Here is an 18,683-nt window from a genome sequence, read left to right on the forward strand (position 1 = left end):
TCGTAAGTATAATAATATGACTCAGGACAACAATTTACATTTGTCAGTAACTCAAGTATGAACGTGGAAAAAAAATTCCTACCAGTTTGGCTGAGCTGGGATGTACTGCGGCTTTTTCGTGAGAGACCCACAATAGCTACCATTTTTGCCCCAATGCTGGAGCGCCGCTTTTTGCCACCGGTGCCCATGGTGCCCACAGCGGTATCAGATTGGCTGCCATCATTCTTCTCTATTGTGCACATGTCCCCACTGATGCTGGTGCTTTTAGTCATATTCTTTCCTGAGATGCCCATCTGTCTGCTTTGCATTTTGGATGTAAAGACACTGTCAGTCGATGGATGGATAAATAGTGCAGACAGAGCAAAAAGGGAAAGACAGAAAAGGACAGGTTTCAGATGAAAAATTTGGAGTCTACTGCAGAGGTACAATTTACATAGAACTTTTTCTTAGATGTGATGACAATCTTCAACAATTATGGTACTGAATGTGCTTTACAATTCAGAGCCAACTTTAAAAAAGCTAGGTGAAAATAAGCCTATATATTTTTGCAAAGTTGTTGTCTGTGGGTTGATTTTTGCTGCTAATGGAAATATTAATCTGCAAGAAAAAATTTTCAGGGGAAACCATAAGGATATTCACCTGAATATACTTTTCTACAGCAACAGGTACACTCGTATACAAAGTAGGGAAATCACTCTCCAAATGTAATCTTTTTAAAACCTGTCCTTGATTACCTTTATAACACATTTGGAATGGTGAGCATTTTTGTGTATTATTGCAATGACCAAAGAATTCATTTTAAGAGAACATTTTCTCAGGATATGAAGAATTTTATGTAGTAGATGCTAGAAACTAATACTTAAAATGAACTATGAGAAGCTTTCAAATTTTAAAAAGATTTGAAATTTACATTGGTTTTGAACTGAATTGTAAGCACAATTTCAGATGATTACATTTCACATTTCTGAAAACTTTTATTTTCAGTACACACATATTCATTTTGACAATGTAAAGATTTCCTTTTCCACTTATTTTAAAAACATCAGCACTAATTTCTAAAATACATGTTGTAAAGTGGTGCCTGGTGAGAATGTTGGAAGGTGACCATGAAGCCTGTTGGTGAAGCAAATTATTGGAGAGTTGTTAAAAGAGTAGACACTATTTCATATCAAAATCCATTCCTTTAGGAATTAGTTCCAGGTTCAAACTACTAACTAAATAGAAATGGCCAATTCTGAAGTCCAGAAATTGCACTAGGTTTCCACAATATTTAACAGGATAATTATAGGGGAAGGAGAGAGTTTCACCCAAACAATAAATGGGAAGGCCTGCCAATGATTTCAGAGGCTACTACAATACTAAGGCAGCATGAAGAAGCTGGTTCCTGAAAATATGAGGATGACATTAGAGTCTCCTTTTTATAGGATGAGAGAAGGTTCCTAAAATTCAACAGGTTTCTGTATACAAATTAATTTTTGATGTAGTCCCTCTATATAAAATCATAATATCACTGAGTTATTCCGAAGATTTCAGCACTCTTATGCCAAGGATTCTTGATTTCATCAATTGTAAGTTTAGCAATATATGATTGATTAAGGTTAATAAATTTATTTTCATGACATGAATCAAGAGTCCTATATATATGTGTGTGTGTGTATACATATATACAACAGTCCTAATTATACTTATATATGTATGTGTGTGTATTATATATATTAGGACTATTGAATCACATCATGAATATCACTTTGTTAATCTTTGTAAAAAACAAGGAGAAACTACAAGGAGAAAACCACTACAAGGACATGCACTCACACATACACACCCAAAGATTCACACACATATATAGGTGTGGGCATATATGTAAGTGTGTGAATCTTTGTAGTGGCTTAACAAAGGTTAGGAAAGTGATTTTCATGATGTGAATCGATAGTCTTAATTTATACACACATGCACGCACACACATAATTAGAATTGTTGATGTTATATATGTATATGTACATACACACATGTATATATGTGTATATATATGTGAATAAAATAGATGTATCAGCCATTTTTAGTCATGTATGACTCTTCCTAACCCCATTTGGGATTTTCTTGCCAGAGATGGATATTGGAGTGGTTTGCCATTTCTTACTCCAGCTCATTTTACAGATAAGGAAACTGAGGCAAATAGGGTTAAGTGACTTGCCCTGAGTCACACAGCTAGTAAGTGTCTGAGGCCAGATTTGAACTCAGATATATGGATTTTCCTGACTCCAGATTTGGTGCTCTATCCACTGTACCACCTGCTGCCTTGGAGTGGTTTTCTCTTTTAAATATGGTTTTCATTATAGCTTACACAGCAATTTAAAAAGATTTCAAATTGGTGCTATGTTCTACCAACAGAAAGGGAAAACACACTAAAAGAGTAGTGAAGTAATTTAGAGCAAGGCAGAAGCTGTGTTGTGTATAAGCCTAATGACTGGGTTTATCTAGGACATCCTGTTGAGGTCAATGATGGTGTCAGTGTTATGATACCATGTGAGCATCTATATTACTTCCATTAATCCCACTCTTTCACTGTATAAGGTTGAGATAAAGGAACTCTTTGAAATAGATCTGACCCAAGAAATATAATCTGACTCCTCTTAGCCAGGAAAAAGTATATTAGCAAATGCCCATCACATCATACCTTTAAAATAATGTTGGTAAGATGAAGGCAAAGCAAGTTCTGTCTAGTTTATTTATTTATTTTTACCTCAAGAAATGTTCTGCGAGGGGTGGCCAGGTGGCTCAGCAAGTAAGAGCACCGGCTCCAGTGTTGGGATGACCTGGGGTTCAAATCTGGGCTCAGGTACTTACCATGTTTCCCCGATAATAAGACACTGTCTTATTAATTTTTTTGGACAGAAAAACACCAGAGGGCTTATTTTCAGGGGAGGGCTTATTTTAATGAACATAGACAGCAATTTTAATAAACAGGTAAATGTGAACAAAAAAATGTACCTTTATTCAATAAGCAAATCACTGGGGAAGAACAGGATGATGCGCTCACTGCTGCAGCTCTGATTGGATGCAGCTCGGAGCGCGGCGTGTGTTTCATGGGGGGGGGGCACGGTGCATACAAAGGGTACCGTGATGTAGCGTGTAGCACAGGGGATCACCTTCACTACAGTAGCAATCTCAATAGGGCTTATTTTCGGGGGAGGGCTTATTTTAGAGGAATCTTACACAGTAAGGGGAGGGCTTATTTTCGGGATAGGTCTTATTATCGGGGAAACACGGTAGCACCACACCCAGAAATAACTGGCCGTGTAACCTTGAGCAAGTTACTTAACCCCGATTGCTTAAAAAAAAAAAAAGAAATGTTCTACTTATACCAACACATACAAATACCATTGTTAAATATATTTTATTTACATCTTAAAAATAACTTGGGGGAAATTGGGGTTTTGGTTCTTGATCTTGCTACAAAACTTCTAGTCATTAATGCTAAAACTAGGGAGATTTAGAAATATTTGAAGTAACAGAGAGTTCCCTGTAGTAGAATTTTCTATGGTGATAGACAGGATATTTAGTTTGGTTCAGTTCCTAAATAAAGGATTTAAGGTGCTCTCTACAAACCCTAATGCTGCATAATATGACCACATACACAATATTTAAAGTCAAGAATAAAAACTGGAAAAGCAACCCACATATTTACATTCTTCTCTGTTACTATATTAGGAAATTGTCTTATATGAATTCTTATCCTTTTATCATTTATTTTCTAGCTCTTGTCAGAATCAAACTAAAATGTCTTAGAACAGACAGTACTGGAAATCATAATTCAGATATTATTTTATTGACATATTAATATTTCTTCAAGTTAATAAAAATCATGCCACACATTGTATTCAAGTATTCTAAATATAAACTGACCAAAGTGATAATAGTAATTATAGAGAGGAGATACTTCATGTGTCCATCCAAGCAGGGTTAAAATACAGTTAGGTAGAGAAACAAAGAAAAAAAGCCAAATAAATCTAATAATTCTAATTTTAAGCCATAATTTCATTTTCTGAAATAATTCCAATTTTGCTGAGATTTCCATTTCATACTTTTAAACTGCAACTTCCTTGAGAGTTAGGGTTGCTTCATTCTTTGTACCTATACCTCAAGAGCTTTTTACAGTGCCTGGTACAAAACATAAATAATTGTGGTTTACTGATACTGTACCTCCTGACTAGCCTATCACTCTACACAAAGAAAAAAATCCAGAACAGAAGAAACATTTTATTGCATATTGATTACTACATATTAATTGAGAGTAAATTAATATTATTCTTACCTAAGATTCTCTTGGTACTACTACTTCTAGACATTAAGAGTAGCTTAAATAAATTCTTATCTGGAAATTATAATTATATATAATATATAAATTGAATAATTACATATTATATAATTTATATATTATATATAATTATAAAATATATATGATATAAATTACACATAAACATGTAATAATAATTGTTGATGGCATTTATAATAAATTATAAATAATAGTAATCTTGAGCAATAAAATAACTTAGTTTTTCCAATGCTAATTTTTTTTTGGTTACCAAATGACATAAAGATGATACAACAAAAGTCCAAAGAATAGGAATCTTTTACTTCTTCCACAAGAAGGATAGATAAGATCTTAACTAAATTTCCATAAGAGGAATATGCTCAAGAGGAATGGTGCTAACTAAAAAGAACAATGTGGATATAAATTCACTGGTCAACTTAGGTTTTTAAAAGACATTTAAAAAGTCAAGCAAAGGCAGAGAAAGGAGAATGAATACAAAAGACTGGCACAGTCATGTAATAATGATGATGATGATGATGAAAACTCTGACATTTACATATTACTTTTGATACATTATCTTATTTGATCCTCTCAAAAGCCCTGTACAGTAATATTTATATTAGATATCATTATTACCATCTTTTAAATGAGGAAAATGAGGCTCAAAGAGCTTAAGTGACTTGCCCAATGGTCATAGAGGTAGTAAGCATCTGAGATAGAATTTTACATCAGTATTTCTGAAATTTAAGTCCTGCACTTCCATTTTTAATTTTATTTATATTTTTAACTTTAATTCAATTTTATTTTATTTTTAGTTCCAAATTCTCTCCCACTTCCCTATACTTGCCCCACCTATTGAGAAGGTAAGAAAATAAAAACCATTATAAATATGTATTGACATGCAAAACAAACCACTGCATTATAGCCATATTCCATGGGGGGAAAAACAAAAAAAAATCAAGAAATGGAAGAATATGTTTTTTCAATCTGTACTCTCAGTACAATGGTTCTGTCTTATACTCTTTCTACTACAATATATATGTGTCATGACTCATTTAGGTGAGAAGGTTAATGAATGTTAATATCAATGAAATGATCATTTAAAGGCTACATGAAGGAAAGGCATTGTTAAAAGAGATGAAGTGTGAATATTTAGAAAGGTAATAATTAAATCAGATTACATTTGTCAAGAACAAAATATGTCCTTATTTGACAAACAAAAAATATGAAAAGGAACTTTTCATGGGGGGCAAAACAAGATATTAATAGAAATATGAAAAAATGCTCCAAATCACTAATTATTTGAGAAATGCAAATTAAAGTAACTCTGATGTAATGCTTTATACCTATCATATTGGCAAGCTTTACATTTTAAAAAATGACAAATTAGAGGGCCTGCTGAAAAACAGGTACACTGGTACACTGTTGATGGAGTGGTAAACTGTTTCAGGCATTTCTGAAAGAAATTTGCAACTCTGCCACAAAAGTTACTCCATTGTGCATACCTTCTGATTTTATGACACCATTACTATGCCTATATCACAAAGTGATCAAAGAAAAAGAACCCATACATACAAACATATTTGTAGTAAATTTTTGTGGAGGTAAACAATTAGAAAACAAAGGTGGGTGTCCATAGATTGAGGGAATAGATTGATAAATTCTGGTATAGCAATATAACGAAATACTTTTGTGCTATATGAAATGACAAAGGGATAGTTTCAAAAAAAGCTAGGAAGAAAGGACTGATACAAAGGAAAGTGAACCTGGAGAACAATTTATATAATTATCAAAAATACTAAAAATGAACTATGAAAGACTCAAGAATTCGCATCAATGAAATGACCAACCATAATTCCAGAGTACTGATGATAAAGAATGTTATCCACCTCCAGCCAGACAGTTAATGGATTAAATGTGCAGAATGAGACATATACTTTTGGACATGGCCAGCTTTACTGTGCATATATTACAAGGATTTTTTTTTGTGGAGACCTTTCTCTGTCATGGAAAGTCTGATGGAGTATACAGACCAATACTTTCTCATAATGTTTTTAAAATGCATAAAAATACATAGAATTAAAAAGAAACTAATTATATTGAAATGTAGTTATCAAATTAAAAAAATAAGTTTATGGCTCCCAGGTTAAGACATTCTGACACAGATATCAGAAGATTCAGAGATGTATATTTCTCCTAATGATATGGGAAAAAAAAAACTTTCCATCAGTTAACAACTCTATAGAAATAGAAAATGATGTTTTTGTAGACAGTAAATTCCTTATCAAGAGAGGAGTTTGTGTGGGAGGCAGTCAGTGATTTTATGGAGATTTCTGCAAAGGTTTGAGTTGGACTAGATAACCTCTGAAGTCCCTTTTTACTCTGAGACTCTGATGTGACTCTGAAATTCATATAGGAGTAAGGAAATTGGGGAATGTGGAAGAAGAAGGGGAAAGAATGGTTTTAAATTTTCAAGTCATAATAACTAGAAAAATCTTGATATATTTTCAATTATATAGAAAAGTCTTGAGGAAAAGTCAATTGTGCCAAAAATATTCTAAGGTTGGTGTGTAACAATTTGAATTGGAAACATGAGGAAGAAATCCTGGTGGAGATGTCTAGTGGAAATGGGAGTCTGGAATTTGGGAGAAAAGTTAGGCAGATATGTAGACTGGGGTGTCATTTGAGGACTTTCCTTTTTCCTTTGTTTCCCTGGTGCCTGACACAAAATAGGTGATTAATAATTTCTTACTGAATGAATTCCTCTTAATGTCATAGTTGAATTTATAGGATAAAATCACCAAGAATGAGGAGAGAGGGAGACAGGGAAGGAGGGAGAGAGGGGGTGGGGGGGGGAAGACAACGTTGTTCTTGCTTATTTCAATAGGGTAAAGATATAGGGTAATTTCTGCCTATAAGATATAAAATACTGACTGGATGTAGCACATGGCTACTAAAATGAGATTAGACAGTTGATTGAAAATTGTCTTGTATTTTTACATGTTTTTTTCATGATTATCTATATTTTTGGCTCTAGGATGGCATTCCAATAATGCTGCCTTTTTAAAAGACTAAAAACTTGCATAATTTTCTAACATAGGTAATCAAATTAATGGTTTCTAATAAGAGGAAATGAAGTTTCATTGTAAAAAGAAAACAAAAGCTGGTAAGAAATTTAACTAAACAAGTTAAATACTAACTGAAATATTTAGCAGATAAGACATAATTTCAAAAGTCATAAAATGTTTTATGAGTTTAATTCATGAAACTAGCATTAGTTCACAAAACATGAGTTCTGCAATGAAACTGAGACTATGATAAAATTTATAAATCTTCAAATACTATGAAATTTCAAGAATTATTTAAACTTTTCAAAAAGGAAAATTTCAAAGTGCATCATACCAAACCCCTTGCAAATTTTTAGTGAAACTATATTATCTGTATATTTTTGCTTTTTGTTTACTGATTGAAGAGAATTCTACTGCTTGATATTTTGGGTTTGACCTTTGCTTCTTTTATTCCAAGATAAAATAAGTACACTCTTTCAAAATGTTAATGAACTTTCATATAGTATTCTATAATATCAACATCTGCCATGGTTTATATTGTAGTTAGCTGCCATTTTGAAACAAATAGAAGACAATTTTCAATGGGCATTGCTTTTATATATATTTCAAAGCAAATGAAATGGTTTATATATGAAGGAGTTATGGAGATATACAATTACACAGAATGAGGTCTAGAGCTTGAAAACCCACAAGCAAAGTTGACTACATACAAAATTCTTAAATGAAAAATCCTGGACTCAGATTTAATTTGAAGGGAGGATTTGTTTTGCTTTTTATTTTTTAACCGGCCTACCTCACTGGATTAGCTAACACTGAACACTAGCAAGTCATTATCATAATATATGTAAACCATATGAATTATATACAGAGGTTACTACTTTTTTAGGAGGTAAGACATCAAATCTTACCATTATCAGTATTCCTTGTCCCTACCAATTAACCTGTGATTGATAATACTAAACAAAGGATATGAATATGTGAAAGTGGGCATAAATATGAGACTCTGAATATTATGTGCTTAAGAAACAAACTTTATTTTGAAAGTGCAAGAAAACTACCTTGAGAGGAGTGGAAATGTTTGTCTTGGGAATCAGAGATTGTGGTGATCCAGATATAAGAGGAAAGGAGGGCAGAGAAGGTAATGCAGAGGGGAAATTATTTCTTTTCTTGGGGAGTGATAAGGGAAAGCCCATTGGGGGAATAGGGACAATGCTTGGAAGACTGTATTTTCATTTATATATATAAATTATTTTGCATACAATACCTCAGGGTGGAGAGTATGATATACATATATATATATACATATATATGTATATCATACTCTCCACCCTGAGGTATTGTACGCAAAATAAGCAGGAGTCAGTGGCTGGTAGCAATTGGAATATCTTAGCTCCCAGATACCTGGACAACCATATAGACTTTCTATCAACTCTCCCCCACTCCATTCTTAGTAATGATAAATGGAGCAACTGTTTGATCCTGGGCAGGGGTGGGGAGTGGGGTGGGGAGGTGAGAAGAACCAACAGAGGTGTAGAAATGAGAGGCAGATTGGTATTATTGCTACATCTTGTCTTTCTACCAGTGGTTCACTAAGCAGATTACTAATCTAAAAACTGGTCCATAAAAATATCTAACATTTGATGAAGGAAAGCTTTATATACTTCTCATTGAAATATTAAGAGAAATGCTATTTTCTTCCCAAAATAAAGAGCAGCAATTATTATCATTTCAGCTTAATGTTGAACAAAATATATTTTATATTACATACATGTATCATTTCTATTTTTAAAGCAATTAGGGTTAAGTAACTTGCTCAAGATTACATGGCCAGTTATTTCTGGGTGTGGTGCTCAGTATCTGAGCCCAGATTTGATCCCCAGGTCATCCTGACACTGGAGCCGGTGTTCTTACTCACTGAGCCACCTGGCCACCCCTAAGCAATTGGGGTTAAGTAACTTGCTCAAGGTTACATGGCCAGGAGTTTCTGGGTGGGTGCTAAGGGTCTGAGCCCGGGATTCGATCCCCAGGTCATCCCGACACTGGAGCTGGTATTGTTACTTGCTGTGCTACCTGGCCACCCCAATAAATGTATCATTTAACATTCCAGGTATCTAAAGTATTATCTTAAATAATACTTTACTATACTCTTGCAGTGATTTATTAAATCCCACTGGAATGATATATAGATTTTTCCACAAGGGCTTGATTTAAAATCAAGGCCTTGCTTCAGTTCTGGGAGTATTTGGCTTATCATTCTTAAAGGATTCATTATGTAGAAAATATTTAAACCATTTTTATGGAGCTATGATGAAACTATGGAACTAAGATTAACAGGAAAAATCCCAAAAACCTTAACTATATTTTGTAACTACTTTTTAGATAGCTTAAGTATATTGTAGGCTAGCCACAGGTTAGCCACAAGTGAACTGTGAAAAAAAAATTTTTAGATACACACACACACACACACACACACACACACACACATATAGTACTTTGATGTTTACAAAATGCTTTCTCCATAAAACTATGAGATAGATTATATAAATGATTACCCTTGTTTTACAGATGGGAAAACTGAGATTCACAAAAGACTGAGTGAAATAATAATGATAGAAGGTGCCAAAAGCTAGATATGAACCTAAGACTTCTAAATCCAAGGCCAGTATATTTTCCATTAGATTACATGGTTTTGTATCATTTTATTTAAACCTCCTACAATGTAAACTGAAGAATATAGTTTTTTTTTTTTGCTTTGGCTTTTTTCTTTTTTCTATTCCTAATAAATTTATTAAACACTAACAAGATTTCTTCCCCCCCCAGAAATGAATGAAAATTCAAATGAGTGGTTTTTACATTTCTATGCTAAAAGCACTATATTTCATAAAATTTTCAACAAAAACTTTAGATTCAGACACTGAGATAGAATGATTATTTACTATGATGCCATATACCATACTAAATACTAATATTTAAGTCTGGGATAAAGTTTGTAATTGGAGTTGACTTTTTGCCCTAGAGCAATGTGAGTGTGTATGGTGCCTTGTGTGGAGTGGATGTCTGATAAAAAATTATTGATAAATTGTGGAAGTAACATTAAATACAAGATAAATTGCTTATCAACTATAAACAAGATTGTACAATGAAGCAGACAACAATACTTTGTTGCAAGTGAACACAATTCACTACCTTATAAAAAAGATGAAATGATAATTTAGCTTACAGTTTAACTTCCCTTTCTAGTAGATATACAAAACTAAGTTTTTCACAGACTTATTCAGTATATCTTAAGATGACAAAAATTAAGTGTTTCATCATGAATATATAATAAGTACTTTTGAATATGTGTACACATGTATACACTCAAGCCCACAGTTATTAGGAAATAAATGAACTGTATTGGCTCTGCCATTGGAAAAGATAATTTAGTTTAAAAGGATTTCTACCATGGTTAAATACACACACACATACACATATGTAAAGGAAGATAAGTTTTAACGTCAAAAGGCTTCATTTCTCAGAAAGGATTGAAATAAGGCTTCTTACCTGGCTTAATTTCAAGGGTTCCTAGAATAATAATCTACTTCTCATGTACCTCACACCTTCTCTACTTGGGAGCTGATTCACTGTGAATTTCTACTAATTCAATTCCTTTACCCTAAAGTTTTATTCTTTATTAAAATGCAAAAAGCCTGCAGAAGCATTAAGAATAATTTATTAAAATGCTTACAGTGATAACTCTAATCATGCAAAGATAATTTTTGATAAAGGCTAGAAAAAGAGTATGAAGGTCCTGGGTACACAGATAGGGTCAGGATGGGGCTGATGCTAAATGTGGAGACTATGGAGATGATTCTGCTTTCTCAGTTTTGCCTAGGATAGATACTGAAATTAAGTTAGCCTAATATTTTCATGACATAATTCTAATACAAACAGGCACAAAGCAAAGTAATAAAGACAACCAAAGGTCTAATTGATGTGATAATTTTCCTCATAGTCCTAAAGATAGGCCCACAAAAGAATTCATTGGCAGGGCTTGAATACTATATTTATAAACATTAAAGTGCTTTTTTGATCACTATAGGGGTATATGGTAGCAATATATTGTGAATAAATCAAATAGATTTTGCTAAGCTAATATTTTAGCTAAAAAATTTACTGCTTAGTTGTGATACACAAATCAGAAAATGCATTTTCACTGATTAATATATCACTAATAAAGACTATGAGGAGATTGCAGGGGATGTGGGACAATAGGTACTTTAATGTGCAATGGATAAACCTATGAACTAGTCAAACTGTTCTGAACAACAGTTTGGAGCTACAGCCAAAGGGCTATAAAATTGTGTGAACTCTTTGACCTAGCAATAACACTACTAGTTTTATACACTGAAGATATTATAGAAAAAGCACCCAAATGTAAAAAATATATATAGCAGTTCTTTTTGCAGTAGTAATGTATTGGAAACTGAAGGGATGCCCATCAACTGGGGAATGGCTGAATAAGTTATGCTGTATGATTGCAAAGGAATATTATTGTGTTATAAGAAATAATAAAGGAGATGGTTTCTGAAAAACCTGGGAAATTTGTATGAACTGATGAAAAGTAGAGAGAAGAACCAGGAGAACAACATACATAGTAACAGGAATATTGTAATGATAATCAACTTTGAAAGATTATCAATTATAATCCATACAATAATCCACAACAATTTTAAAAGACTCATGATGAAAAATGTTGTCCAACTCCAGACAGAGATTTCCTGGACTTTGAATGAAGATTAAAGCATGGCTTTTTTACTCTTTATTTTTCTTTTTGTAAAAGCAATATGGCTAATGTGGAAATATATTTTGCATCACTTCATACGTATGATGGGCACTGTATTTCTTGTCTTCTAAATGGGGGGGGGGAAGAAGGTGGAGGGAGAGAATTTGCAACTGAAAATAAAAATAAACACACACATTAGGACTGTGCAAAGAAAGAAACAGTGTGGGCTAGAAGATGAGAGTGTTGGGTCAGAGTCAGGGAGACCTAATTTTGAATCCCAAATCAGACACTTATAAATTGTGTGAAACTGAGTAAATAATTTCATCTTTGTCAACTGTCATTTTCCTCATTTGTAAAATAGGGAAAATAGAATTTGAGCCACAAGGTTTTTGTGAGGGTCAAAAGAGATAATGCAGGTAAACCATTTTGCCAAACCTAGAATTAGTTGGCTAGCATTTGTTAAACACTTTCTATGTACCAGTCAATTTGTTTCAACACTAGGGACACAAAGAAAGCCAAAACACAATCGTTCCTTCCAAAGAGCTCACAGTGCAATGAAGACAATGTGCAAATAAGGGATAGTCTCAGAAGAAAGGCACTGAGACTAAGGAAGCCTGGGAAAGCTTTCACGAAGAAGGTTTGACTTGAGTGAGAACTGAAAGAAAGGAGGGAAAACAGCAAACAGAGACAAGGGAAACAAACTTTTCCAGGTCTGAGGGAAAGCCAGTGAAAATGGCTGGAGTCAGGAAATAGAATGAATGTCCTATGTGAGGAAGAGCAAGGAGACCAGTATGTCTGGATTGAAGAGAATGTGGAGATAAGTAACATGTAAGAGGACTGGAAAGACACAAAGTAGTTAGGTTATGGAGGATTTTAAAAGTGAAGTGAATATTTGATATTTGATCCTGGAGGTAACAGGTAACTACTAGAGTTTAATGAATATACGTATGATGTAGTCAGACCAGCATTTTAGGAAGATCAGATTGACAGATAAGTGGAGGATAGACTGAAATGAGTAGAAACTTGAGATCAACCAGAAGGCTATTTCAATAGCCAGGTGTGGGGTGATGATGGTCTGCACTAGGGTGATTGTAGTGTCAGAGGGAGGAAGAGAATGACTAAGAAAGATGACAAATGGAAAGATTTAGAGACTCATTGGATAAAGGAGGTAATAACACTCAAGTTTTATGCCTGGGTAACTGGGTGATGGTGGTATCCTTGATAGTATGGAAAATTTAGGAAGGAGGGAGGTTTTAGGGGAAAAGATAATAAATTCAGTTTTGGATGTTAAGCTTAAGATATCTATGAGATATCCAGTTCAAATGTCTATTAAACTGTTGGAGATAAAAGATTGGAGGTAGAGAGGTTAGGACTGGTCAAGTAAATCTGAAAGTTATCTGCACAGAGACAGTAATTTAAATCACCAAGTGAAATAGTATAGGGGAAGAAGATGGTGCAGGACAGAGCATTAGAAGATCCTTTTGGTTAGTGGGTGTGACTTGGATGAAGATCTAGAAAAGGAGACATAGAAAGGAATTAGTCAGGTAGGAAGAAAACCCAGAGATGGCAACACAAAAATAAAAAAAGAAGATAGTATCAAGAAGAGGAGGATGATCCACAGAATTAAAGGATGAAAGGAGATAAAGGATTAGGTTTAAGATAATCCCATTACATTTGGTAATTAAGACATCTTTAGTAGCGTGGGAGAAAGCAATTTCAGCTGAATGTTGAGGAAAGAAGCTAAACTGAAAAGTGTCATGTAAGAGAAAATTAAATGGAGGCACCAATTACTGACAGTTTTTTCAAGAATTTTAGCCAAAAAAGAGAGAAGACATAGGACAACAGGTAGTGGGGAGGAATAAATCAAATGAGGCTGTTTTTGAGGATGGAGGAGACATGTAAATGTTTGACGGCAGCTGGGAAGCAGTCAGTAGATGGAGAGTAATTGAAAATTTAGTGTAAGAGTAGAGGTAATATATGGGCAGTTAGGTTGTAAAGTGGATAGAGTGCCAGGTCTGAAGTCAAGAAGATTCATCTTCATGAGCTCAAATCTGGCCTCCTACACTTACTAGCTGTGTGACCCTAGGCAAGTCACTTAACCTTGTTTGCCTCAGTTCCCCATTTGCAAGCATGAGCTGGAGAAGGAAATGTCAAACCACTTAAGTTTCTTTGTCAAGAAAACCCCAAAGGAGGTCAACAAAGAGTCAGACAGGACTGAAGTGACTGATCAACAACAAAAGAGATAGATAATAGGAAGGAAAAACTACTGGAGAAGATGAACTGAACTGGGATAAGGTCACATACATATAAAAGAATCTGCCTTATAAAGGAAAAGTTTCACTTCTTTGTATGAAATGGGTAGAGGAAATAGTGAAAGAAACCACTGGAGTGGTGTGAGAAGTGGAAATTGAAGAGAGAGATCTCTGTGAATGGTCTCATTTTTTCCAATGAAAAGTGAGGTGTCACAGAATTTTATGCTACTACTACTACTACTACTACTACTACTACTACTGTGGCTACTGCTGCTACTTTTACTAACATTTCAAAAAGTCTTAGAGAGTTTTCCCTCAAGTTCTGTACAATGTATGACATCAATAACTTAAGTTTTCCTTAGAAATATTACCTTTAGAAGTATAATGCTCAGAATTTTAAAATTTATGAATACAGAAACAAGGTCTCAAGATTCATTTGAAAAGAATTTAAGATATCAAACAAATTGCTTTTTGTATTAGCCAATATCCCCAGATAACATTCTACTCAGAAATCTCAGAGGGTTAGGACGGGCACATAGTCTAGTCTTAGAAGTTACCATAGGCTCTTGGAGATTATGCCAACTCTACCAGGTCCTATAAAAAGCTTGTACATTGGTATAAAAATGAAATGAAGATCACCCTAGATAAATTCAGAAAGAATCATCACCATATATTTGACTACCAGAATATTTTTGGTATATATTCAAAAATAGGAACTTTTGAAACTATTTACTAAAATACAGAAGGAGCGACCACATGTAAAATGAAATCCTAATTTTAATGAAATATTGGCTTAGCAGTAGATATGTTAACCCTCACAGTAAAATATTAATTTTCTCTTATCCATGAAAAATATTTCTGATACTTAGATGAAAATGTCATATAAATGTCAAGATGTTTCTATTTTACAAATTCAAATGAATAATTTTCTAGTTCCTACTGCACTCTCATTTAGTGATCTCATCAGTTCCCATAGATTTGATCATCTTTGTTTTATAGATGGCTCATTGATCTACATATCCAGCCCTAATCTCTCTCCTTGGTTCCATCATGAATATCCAGCAGCACTATGCAGCAGGTGTTGGGATACAAAAGAAAAAGTGAAACAATTTCTGCCCACAAGGAGCTTACCTTCTATTTGGGGAAAACATAAATAAGTAAATGAAAAGTTATACATAGCAATTTCAAAAGGAAAAGAGAACTAATAATTGGGAATCAAGAAAGTTCTCAAATAGAACTAGGGACCTGATGAGCTTTGAAAGAAGTTAGGCATGCTAAGAAAAGAACATGAGGAGAAAATACATTCAAGATATGGAAAACCATCTATATTAAGACATGAAAGCAAAATATGGAATTCCTGCATAGGAAACAGCTAATAGGGCAGTATGAATAGAACAAAGAGTACACAAAAGGGAATGTTATGAAATGATTAGAAAGGTATGTGGGAGTCGGATTAAGGAGGGCTTTAGGTGACAGGCAAAGGAGCCCTTTATTCCAGAGGTAATGGGGAATGACTGAAGAAGATTTTCAGTAAAGGTAATGTGATAAGATCTGTGTTTTAGAAATATCAATTTTGCTTCTATGTGAAGGACAGAGAGGGGAAGGACTGAAAGCAAGAAGATTAATAACAAAACTACAACATTAATCAAGGTAAAATGTGACGAAAGCTTCATCTAGCATAGATGTGACTTAAAGGAAGAGAAAGGGATGCCCTTTATGTCTACCCCATTTCTGTACTATACCTATACTATTTCCTAACTTTCCCTAATAGGCTATCATTCATAAATCTATCAATTTGTAACTGTTAAGTCATTTATTCATGTCCAACTCTGCATGACCCTGCAGAACATACTGTTCGTGGGGCTTTCTTGGAAACGATAATTGGAGTGCTTTCTCATTTACTTCTTCAGTGGATTAAGGCAGAGATGAAGTGATTTGCCTAGGGTTACACAGCTACTAAGTGGCTGAGGCCAAATTTGAACTCAAGTCTTCCTTGACTCCAGGTCTAGGGCTTTGTCCACTGAGCCACCTGGCTGCTTCAAATCAAGCTCCTCCTATCTCTCCCTAAGACCTTCAATTCATAGCAGAAGTTCTTAACATGAGGTCCATGCACTTTAGAAATATTAATAGTGGATTTCAATAAAAATGATTTCCTTTGTAATCCTATATATAAATATATATATACACATACACACATATTTTTATATATGTAGACCAATATCTATATCTATCTATATATATAGAGAGAGGAAGAGAGGGAGAGAGACAGACAGAGACGGAGAGAGAGAGAGAGACAGAGAGAGACAGAGAGAGAGAGAGACAGAGACAGAGACAGAGAGACATAGAAAGGAAGAGAAAGAGATCCATTGGCTACACTACATTGCCAAAGGTACCATAACACAAAAAAAGTTTAAGCATCCCTCACTTAGAAGGAATTCTAGAAGTTTGAAAAGAATAACTTTCAGGCTAACAAAAATACTAATTGCTCACTAGATAGTAATTTTGTGGAATTTAGTTACCATTCTCTTAGTTTACTAATTTTTAAACATATTAGACACGTAGGTGATACACTGGATAGAACACTGAACTTTTGACTCTTGCAGAACTGGGTACAAATCCAACCTGAGACACTTAAAAGCTCTAGAACTCTTGATAAATTACCTCATGTCTGCCTGCCTCAGTTTCCTAATCTGTAAAATAGAGATAATAATAGGTACTTACCTCTCATGGTTATTGTGAGGATAAAATGAGATAATATTAATAAAGGCTTTGTATGCCTTCAAGTGCTATATAAGTGCTACTTATTTAGCTATGAATCTCTTCTTTGAGATTTGTGTACTGTCCCTTAACTTCAGTAAACTGTAATTAGGTAAAGAGACCTATGTTCACCCTACCAATCTTTATAGCTTCACAAACTTTGATCATTACTTACCCTTCAAATTTCTAAATATAAAAATACTACTTTTAGAAGGTAGGGTATAGCTATTTTCAAAAAGCTATCTTTTAATTCCTATATCAGCTTCTCTTCTCTGACTTTTGGTAATGTCTTTTTTTTTTTTTTTGAAATTTTCTACAATATCACTTGTTTTGGTTCTCTGGTCTTAAATGAAGTTTAGACATATAATTAAAGATTATTTTCATGACATTACTGTCACAATGACAATGTTCAAGCTCAGGTTTACATGTTTACCTTAAGTTTTACAATGTACTTTAATCAAAAAAGCTCAGTAATTTAGAAGTCAACTTACAAATTCTGATATTGTAAATAGTGAGTGGGTATGTGGAGTCACTGAATGTAAAATGACTCATTTAAGATATTTGGTAGTCAAGGGAAGGGGAAAAAATAGAGAAAGATGAAGCTGAAAATCTTTGTTGTTATTTTGTTTTCAAAACTAAGGAAGAGCTGAGTAAGTTTGTTGACAAAAGTATCAGCATGGGACCTAAGGAGCCATCTAGCTTAAACTCATCTGAATAAATCTTTGCTATGGCATGACCAAAAGTTTTTGCTTTTTTTCTTGAAGACCTCCAGTGAAGGGGATCTCATTATCATCCAAGGTGGCCCACTCTACTTTTGGTTAGATCTAATTGTTAGGAAATTTGTTTTTATAGCAATCATAAATTTGCCTCTTTTCAAGTTTCATTCATTACCATTCTGTTCTGTTCTCTGGGGCCAAGCAGAGCAAGCCTATTCCCATTTCTATATAGCAATCCTTAAAATGCTCTAAGTCAACTATCATATCCTTCTCTAATATGTTAAATATGCTCAGTTCTGCCAAATGATAGTCATATGGCTTAAATCTCAGGGCCTTTTAATCATTTTGGCTGCTCTCCACTTACCAATCTCCTTTTGAAAAAGTGGAACCCAGAGTGGAATGTTCTTGTTGTCTTACTAGGGCAGGGACTCCTCAGTACCAGATATGAGGCTTCTCTTATAGCAGCCTAAATTTGCATTCCATCTCTTGACTGATGGAGCAAACTCTTGACTCTTATTAAGCATGGTTAATTAATCTTCTGTTTTTTTTTTAGATGAATTGCTTCTATCTAGATATTTCTCACCCATCATGAACTTGTTTTAGCATAAGGACCATGTTCCACATGATGACGTTCCAGATCCCTCCAACCATTGGCACCCTCCCGTACTAAGCTACCTTTTCATTATTTTGTATTTATTCTAGATACACATACATATGTGTGTGAGTATATGTGTGTGTGTGTATTCCTGATAAACTGCAAGATTCTTGAAAGAGTTTCATTTTTGTCTTTTAATTCTCAGTATCTCACTA

The 18,683-nt window shown here is 34.0% G+C and overlaps 1 protein-coding gene across 2 annotated transcripts in view; it reads right to left on the reverse strand.

Annotated features, from left to right (window-relative positions):
- Window positions 1-18,683, reverse strand: part of RIMS2 (regulating synaptic membrane exocytosis 2) — a 574,369-nt gene that overhangs the window by 112,099 nt on the left and 443,587 nt on the right. For both annotated transcript variants that reach the window (XM_069081283.1, XM_069081282.1), the window contains exon 20: window positions 83-324. In XM_069081283.1, the coding sequence (XP_068937384.1) occupies window positions 83-324 (242 nt within the window). The remainder of the gene's footprint in view (window positions 1-82; window positions 325-18,683) is intronic.

Source organism: Petaurus breviceps, unplaced genomic scaffold, assembly GCF_028583685.1.
Source record: "Petaurus breviceps papuanus isolate PSGF00001 unplaced genomic scaffold, PetGlider_PUasm1.0 98, whole genome shotgun sequence".
NCBI classification, from domain to species: domain Eukaryota; kingdom Metazoa; phylum Chordata; class Mammalia; order Diprotodontia; family Petauridae; genus Petaurus; species Petaurus breviceps.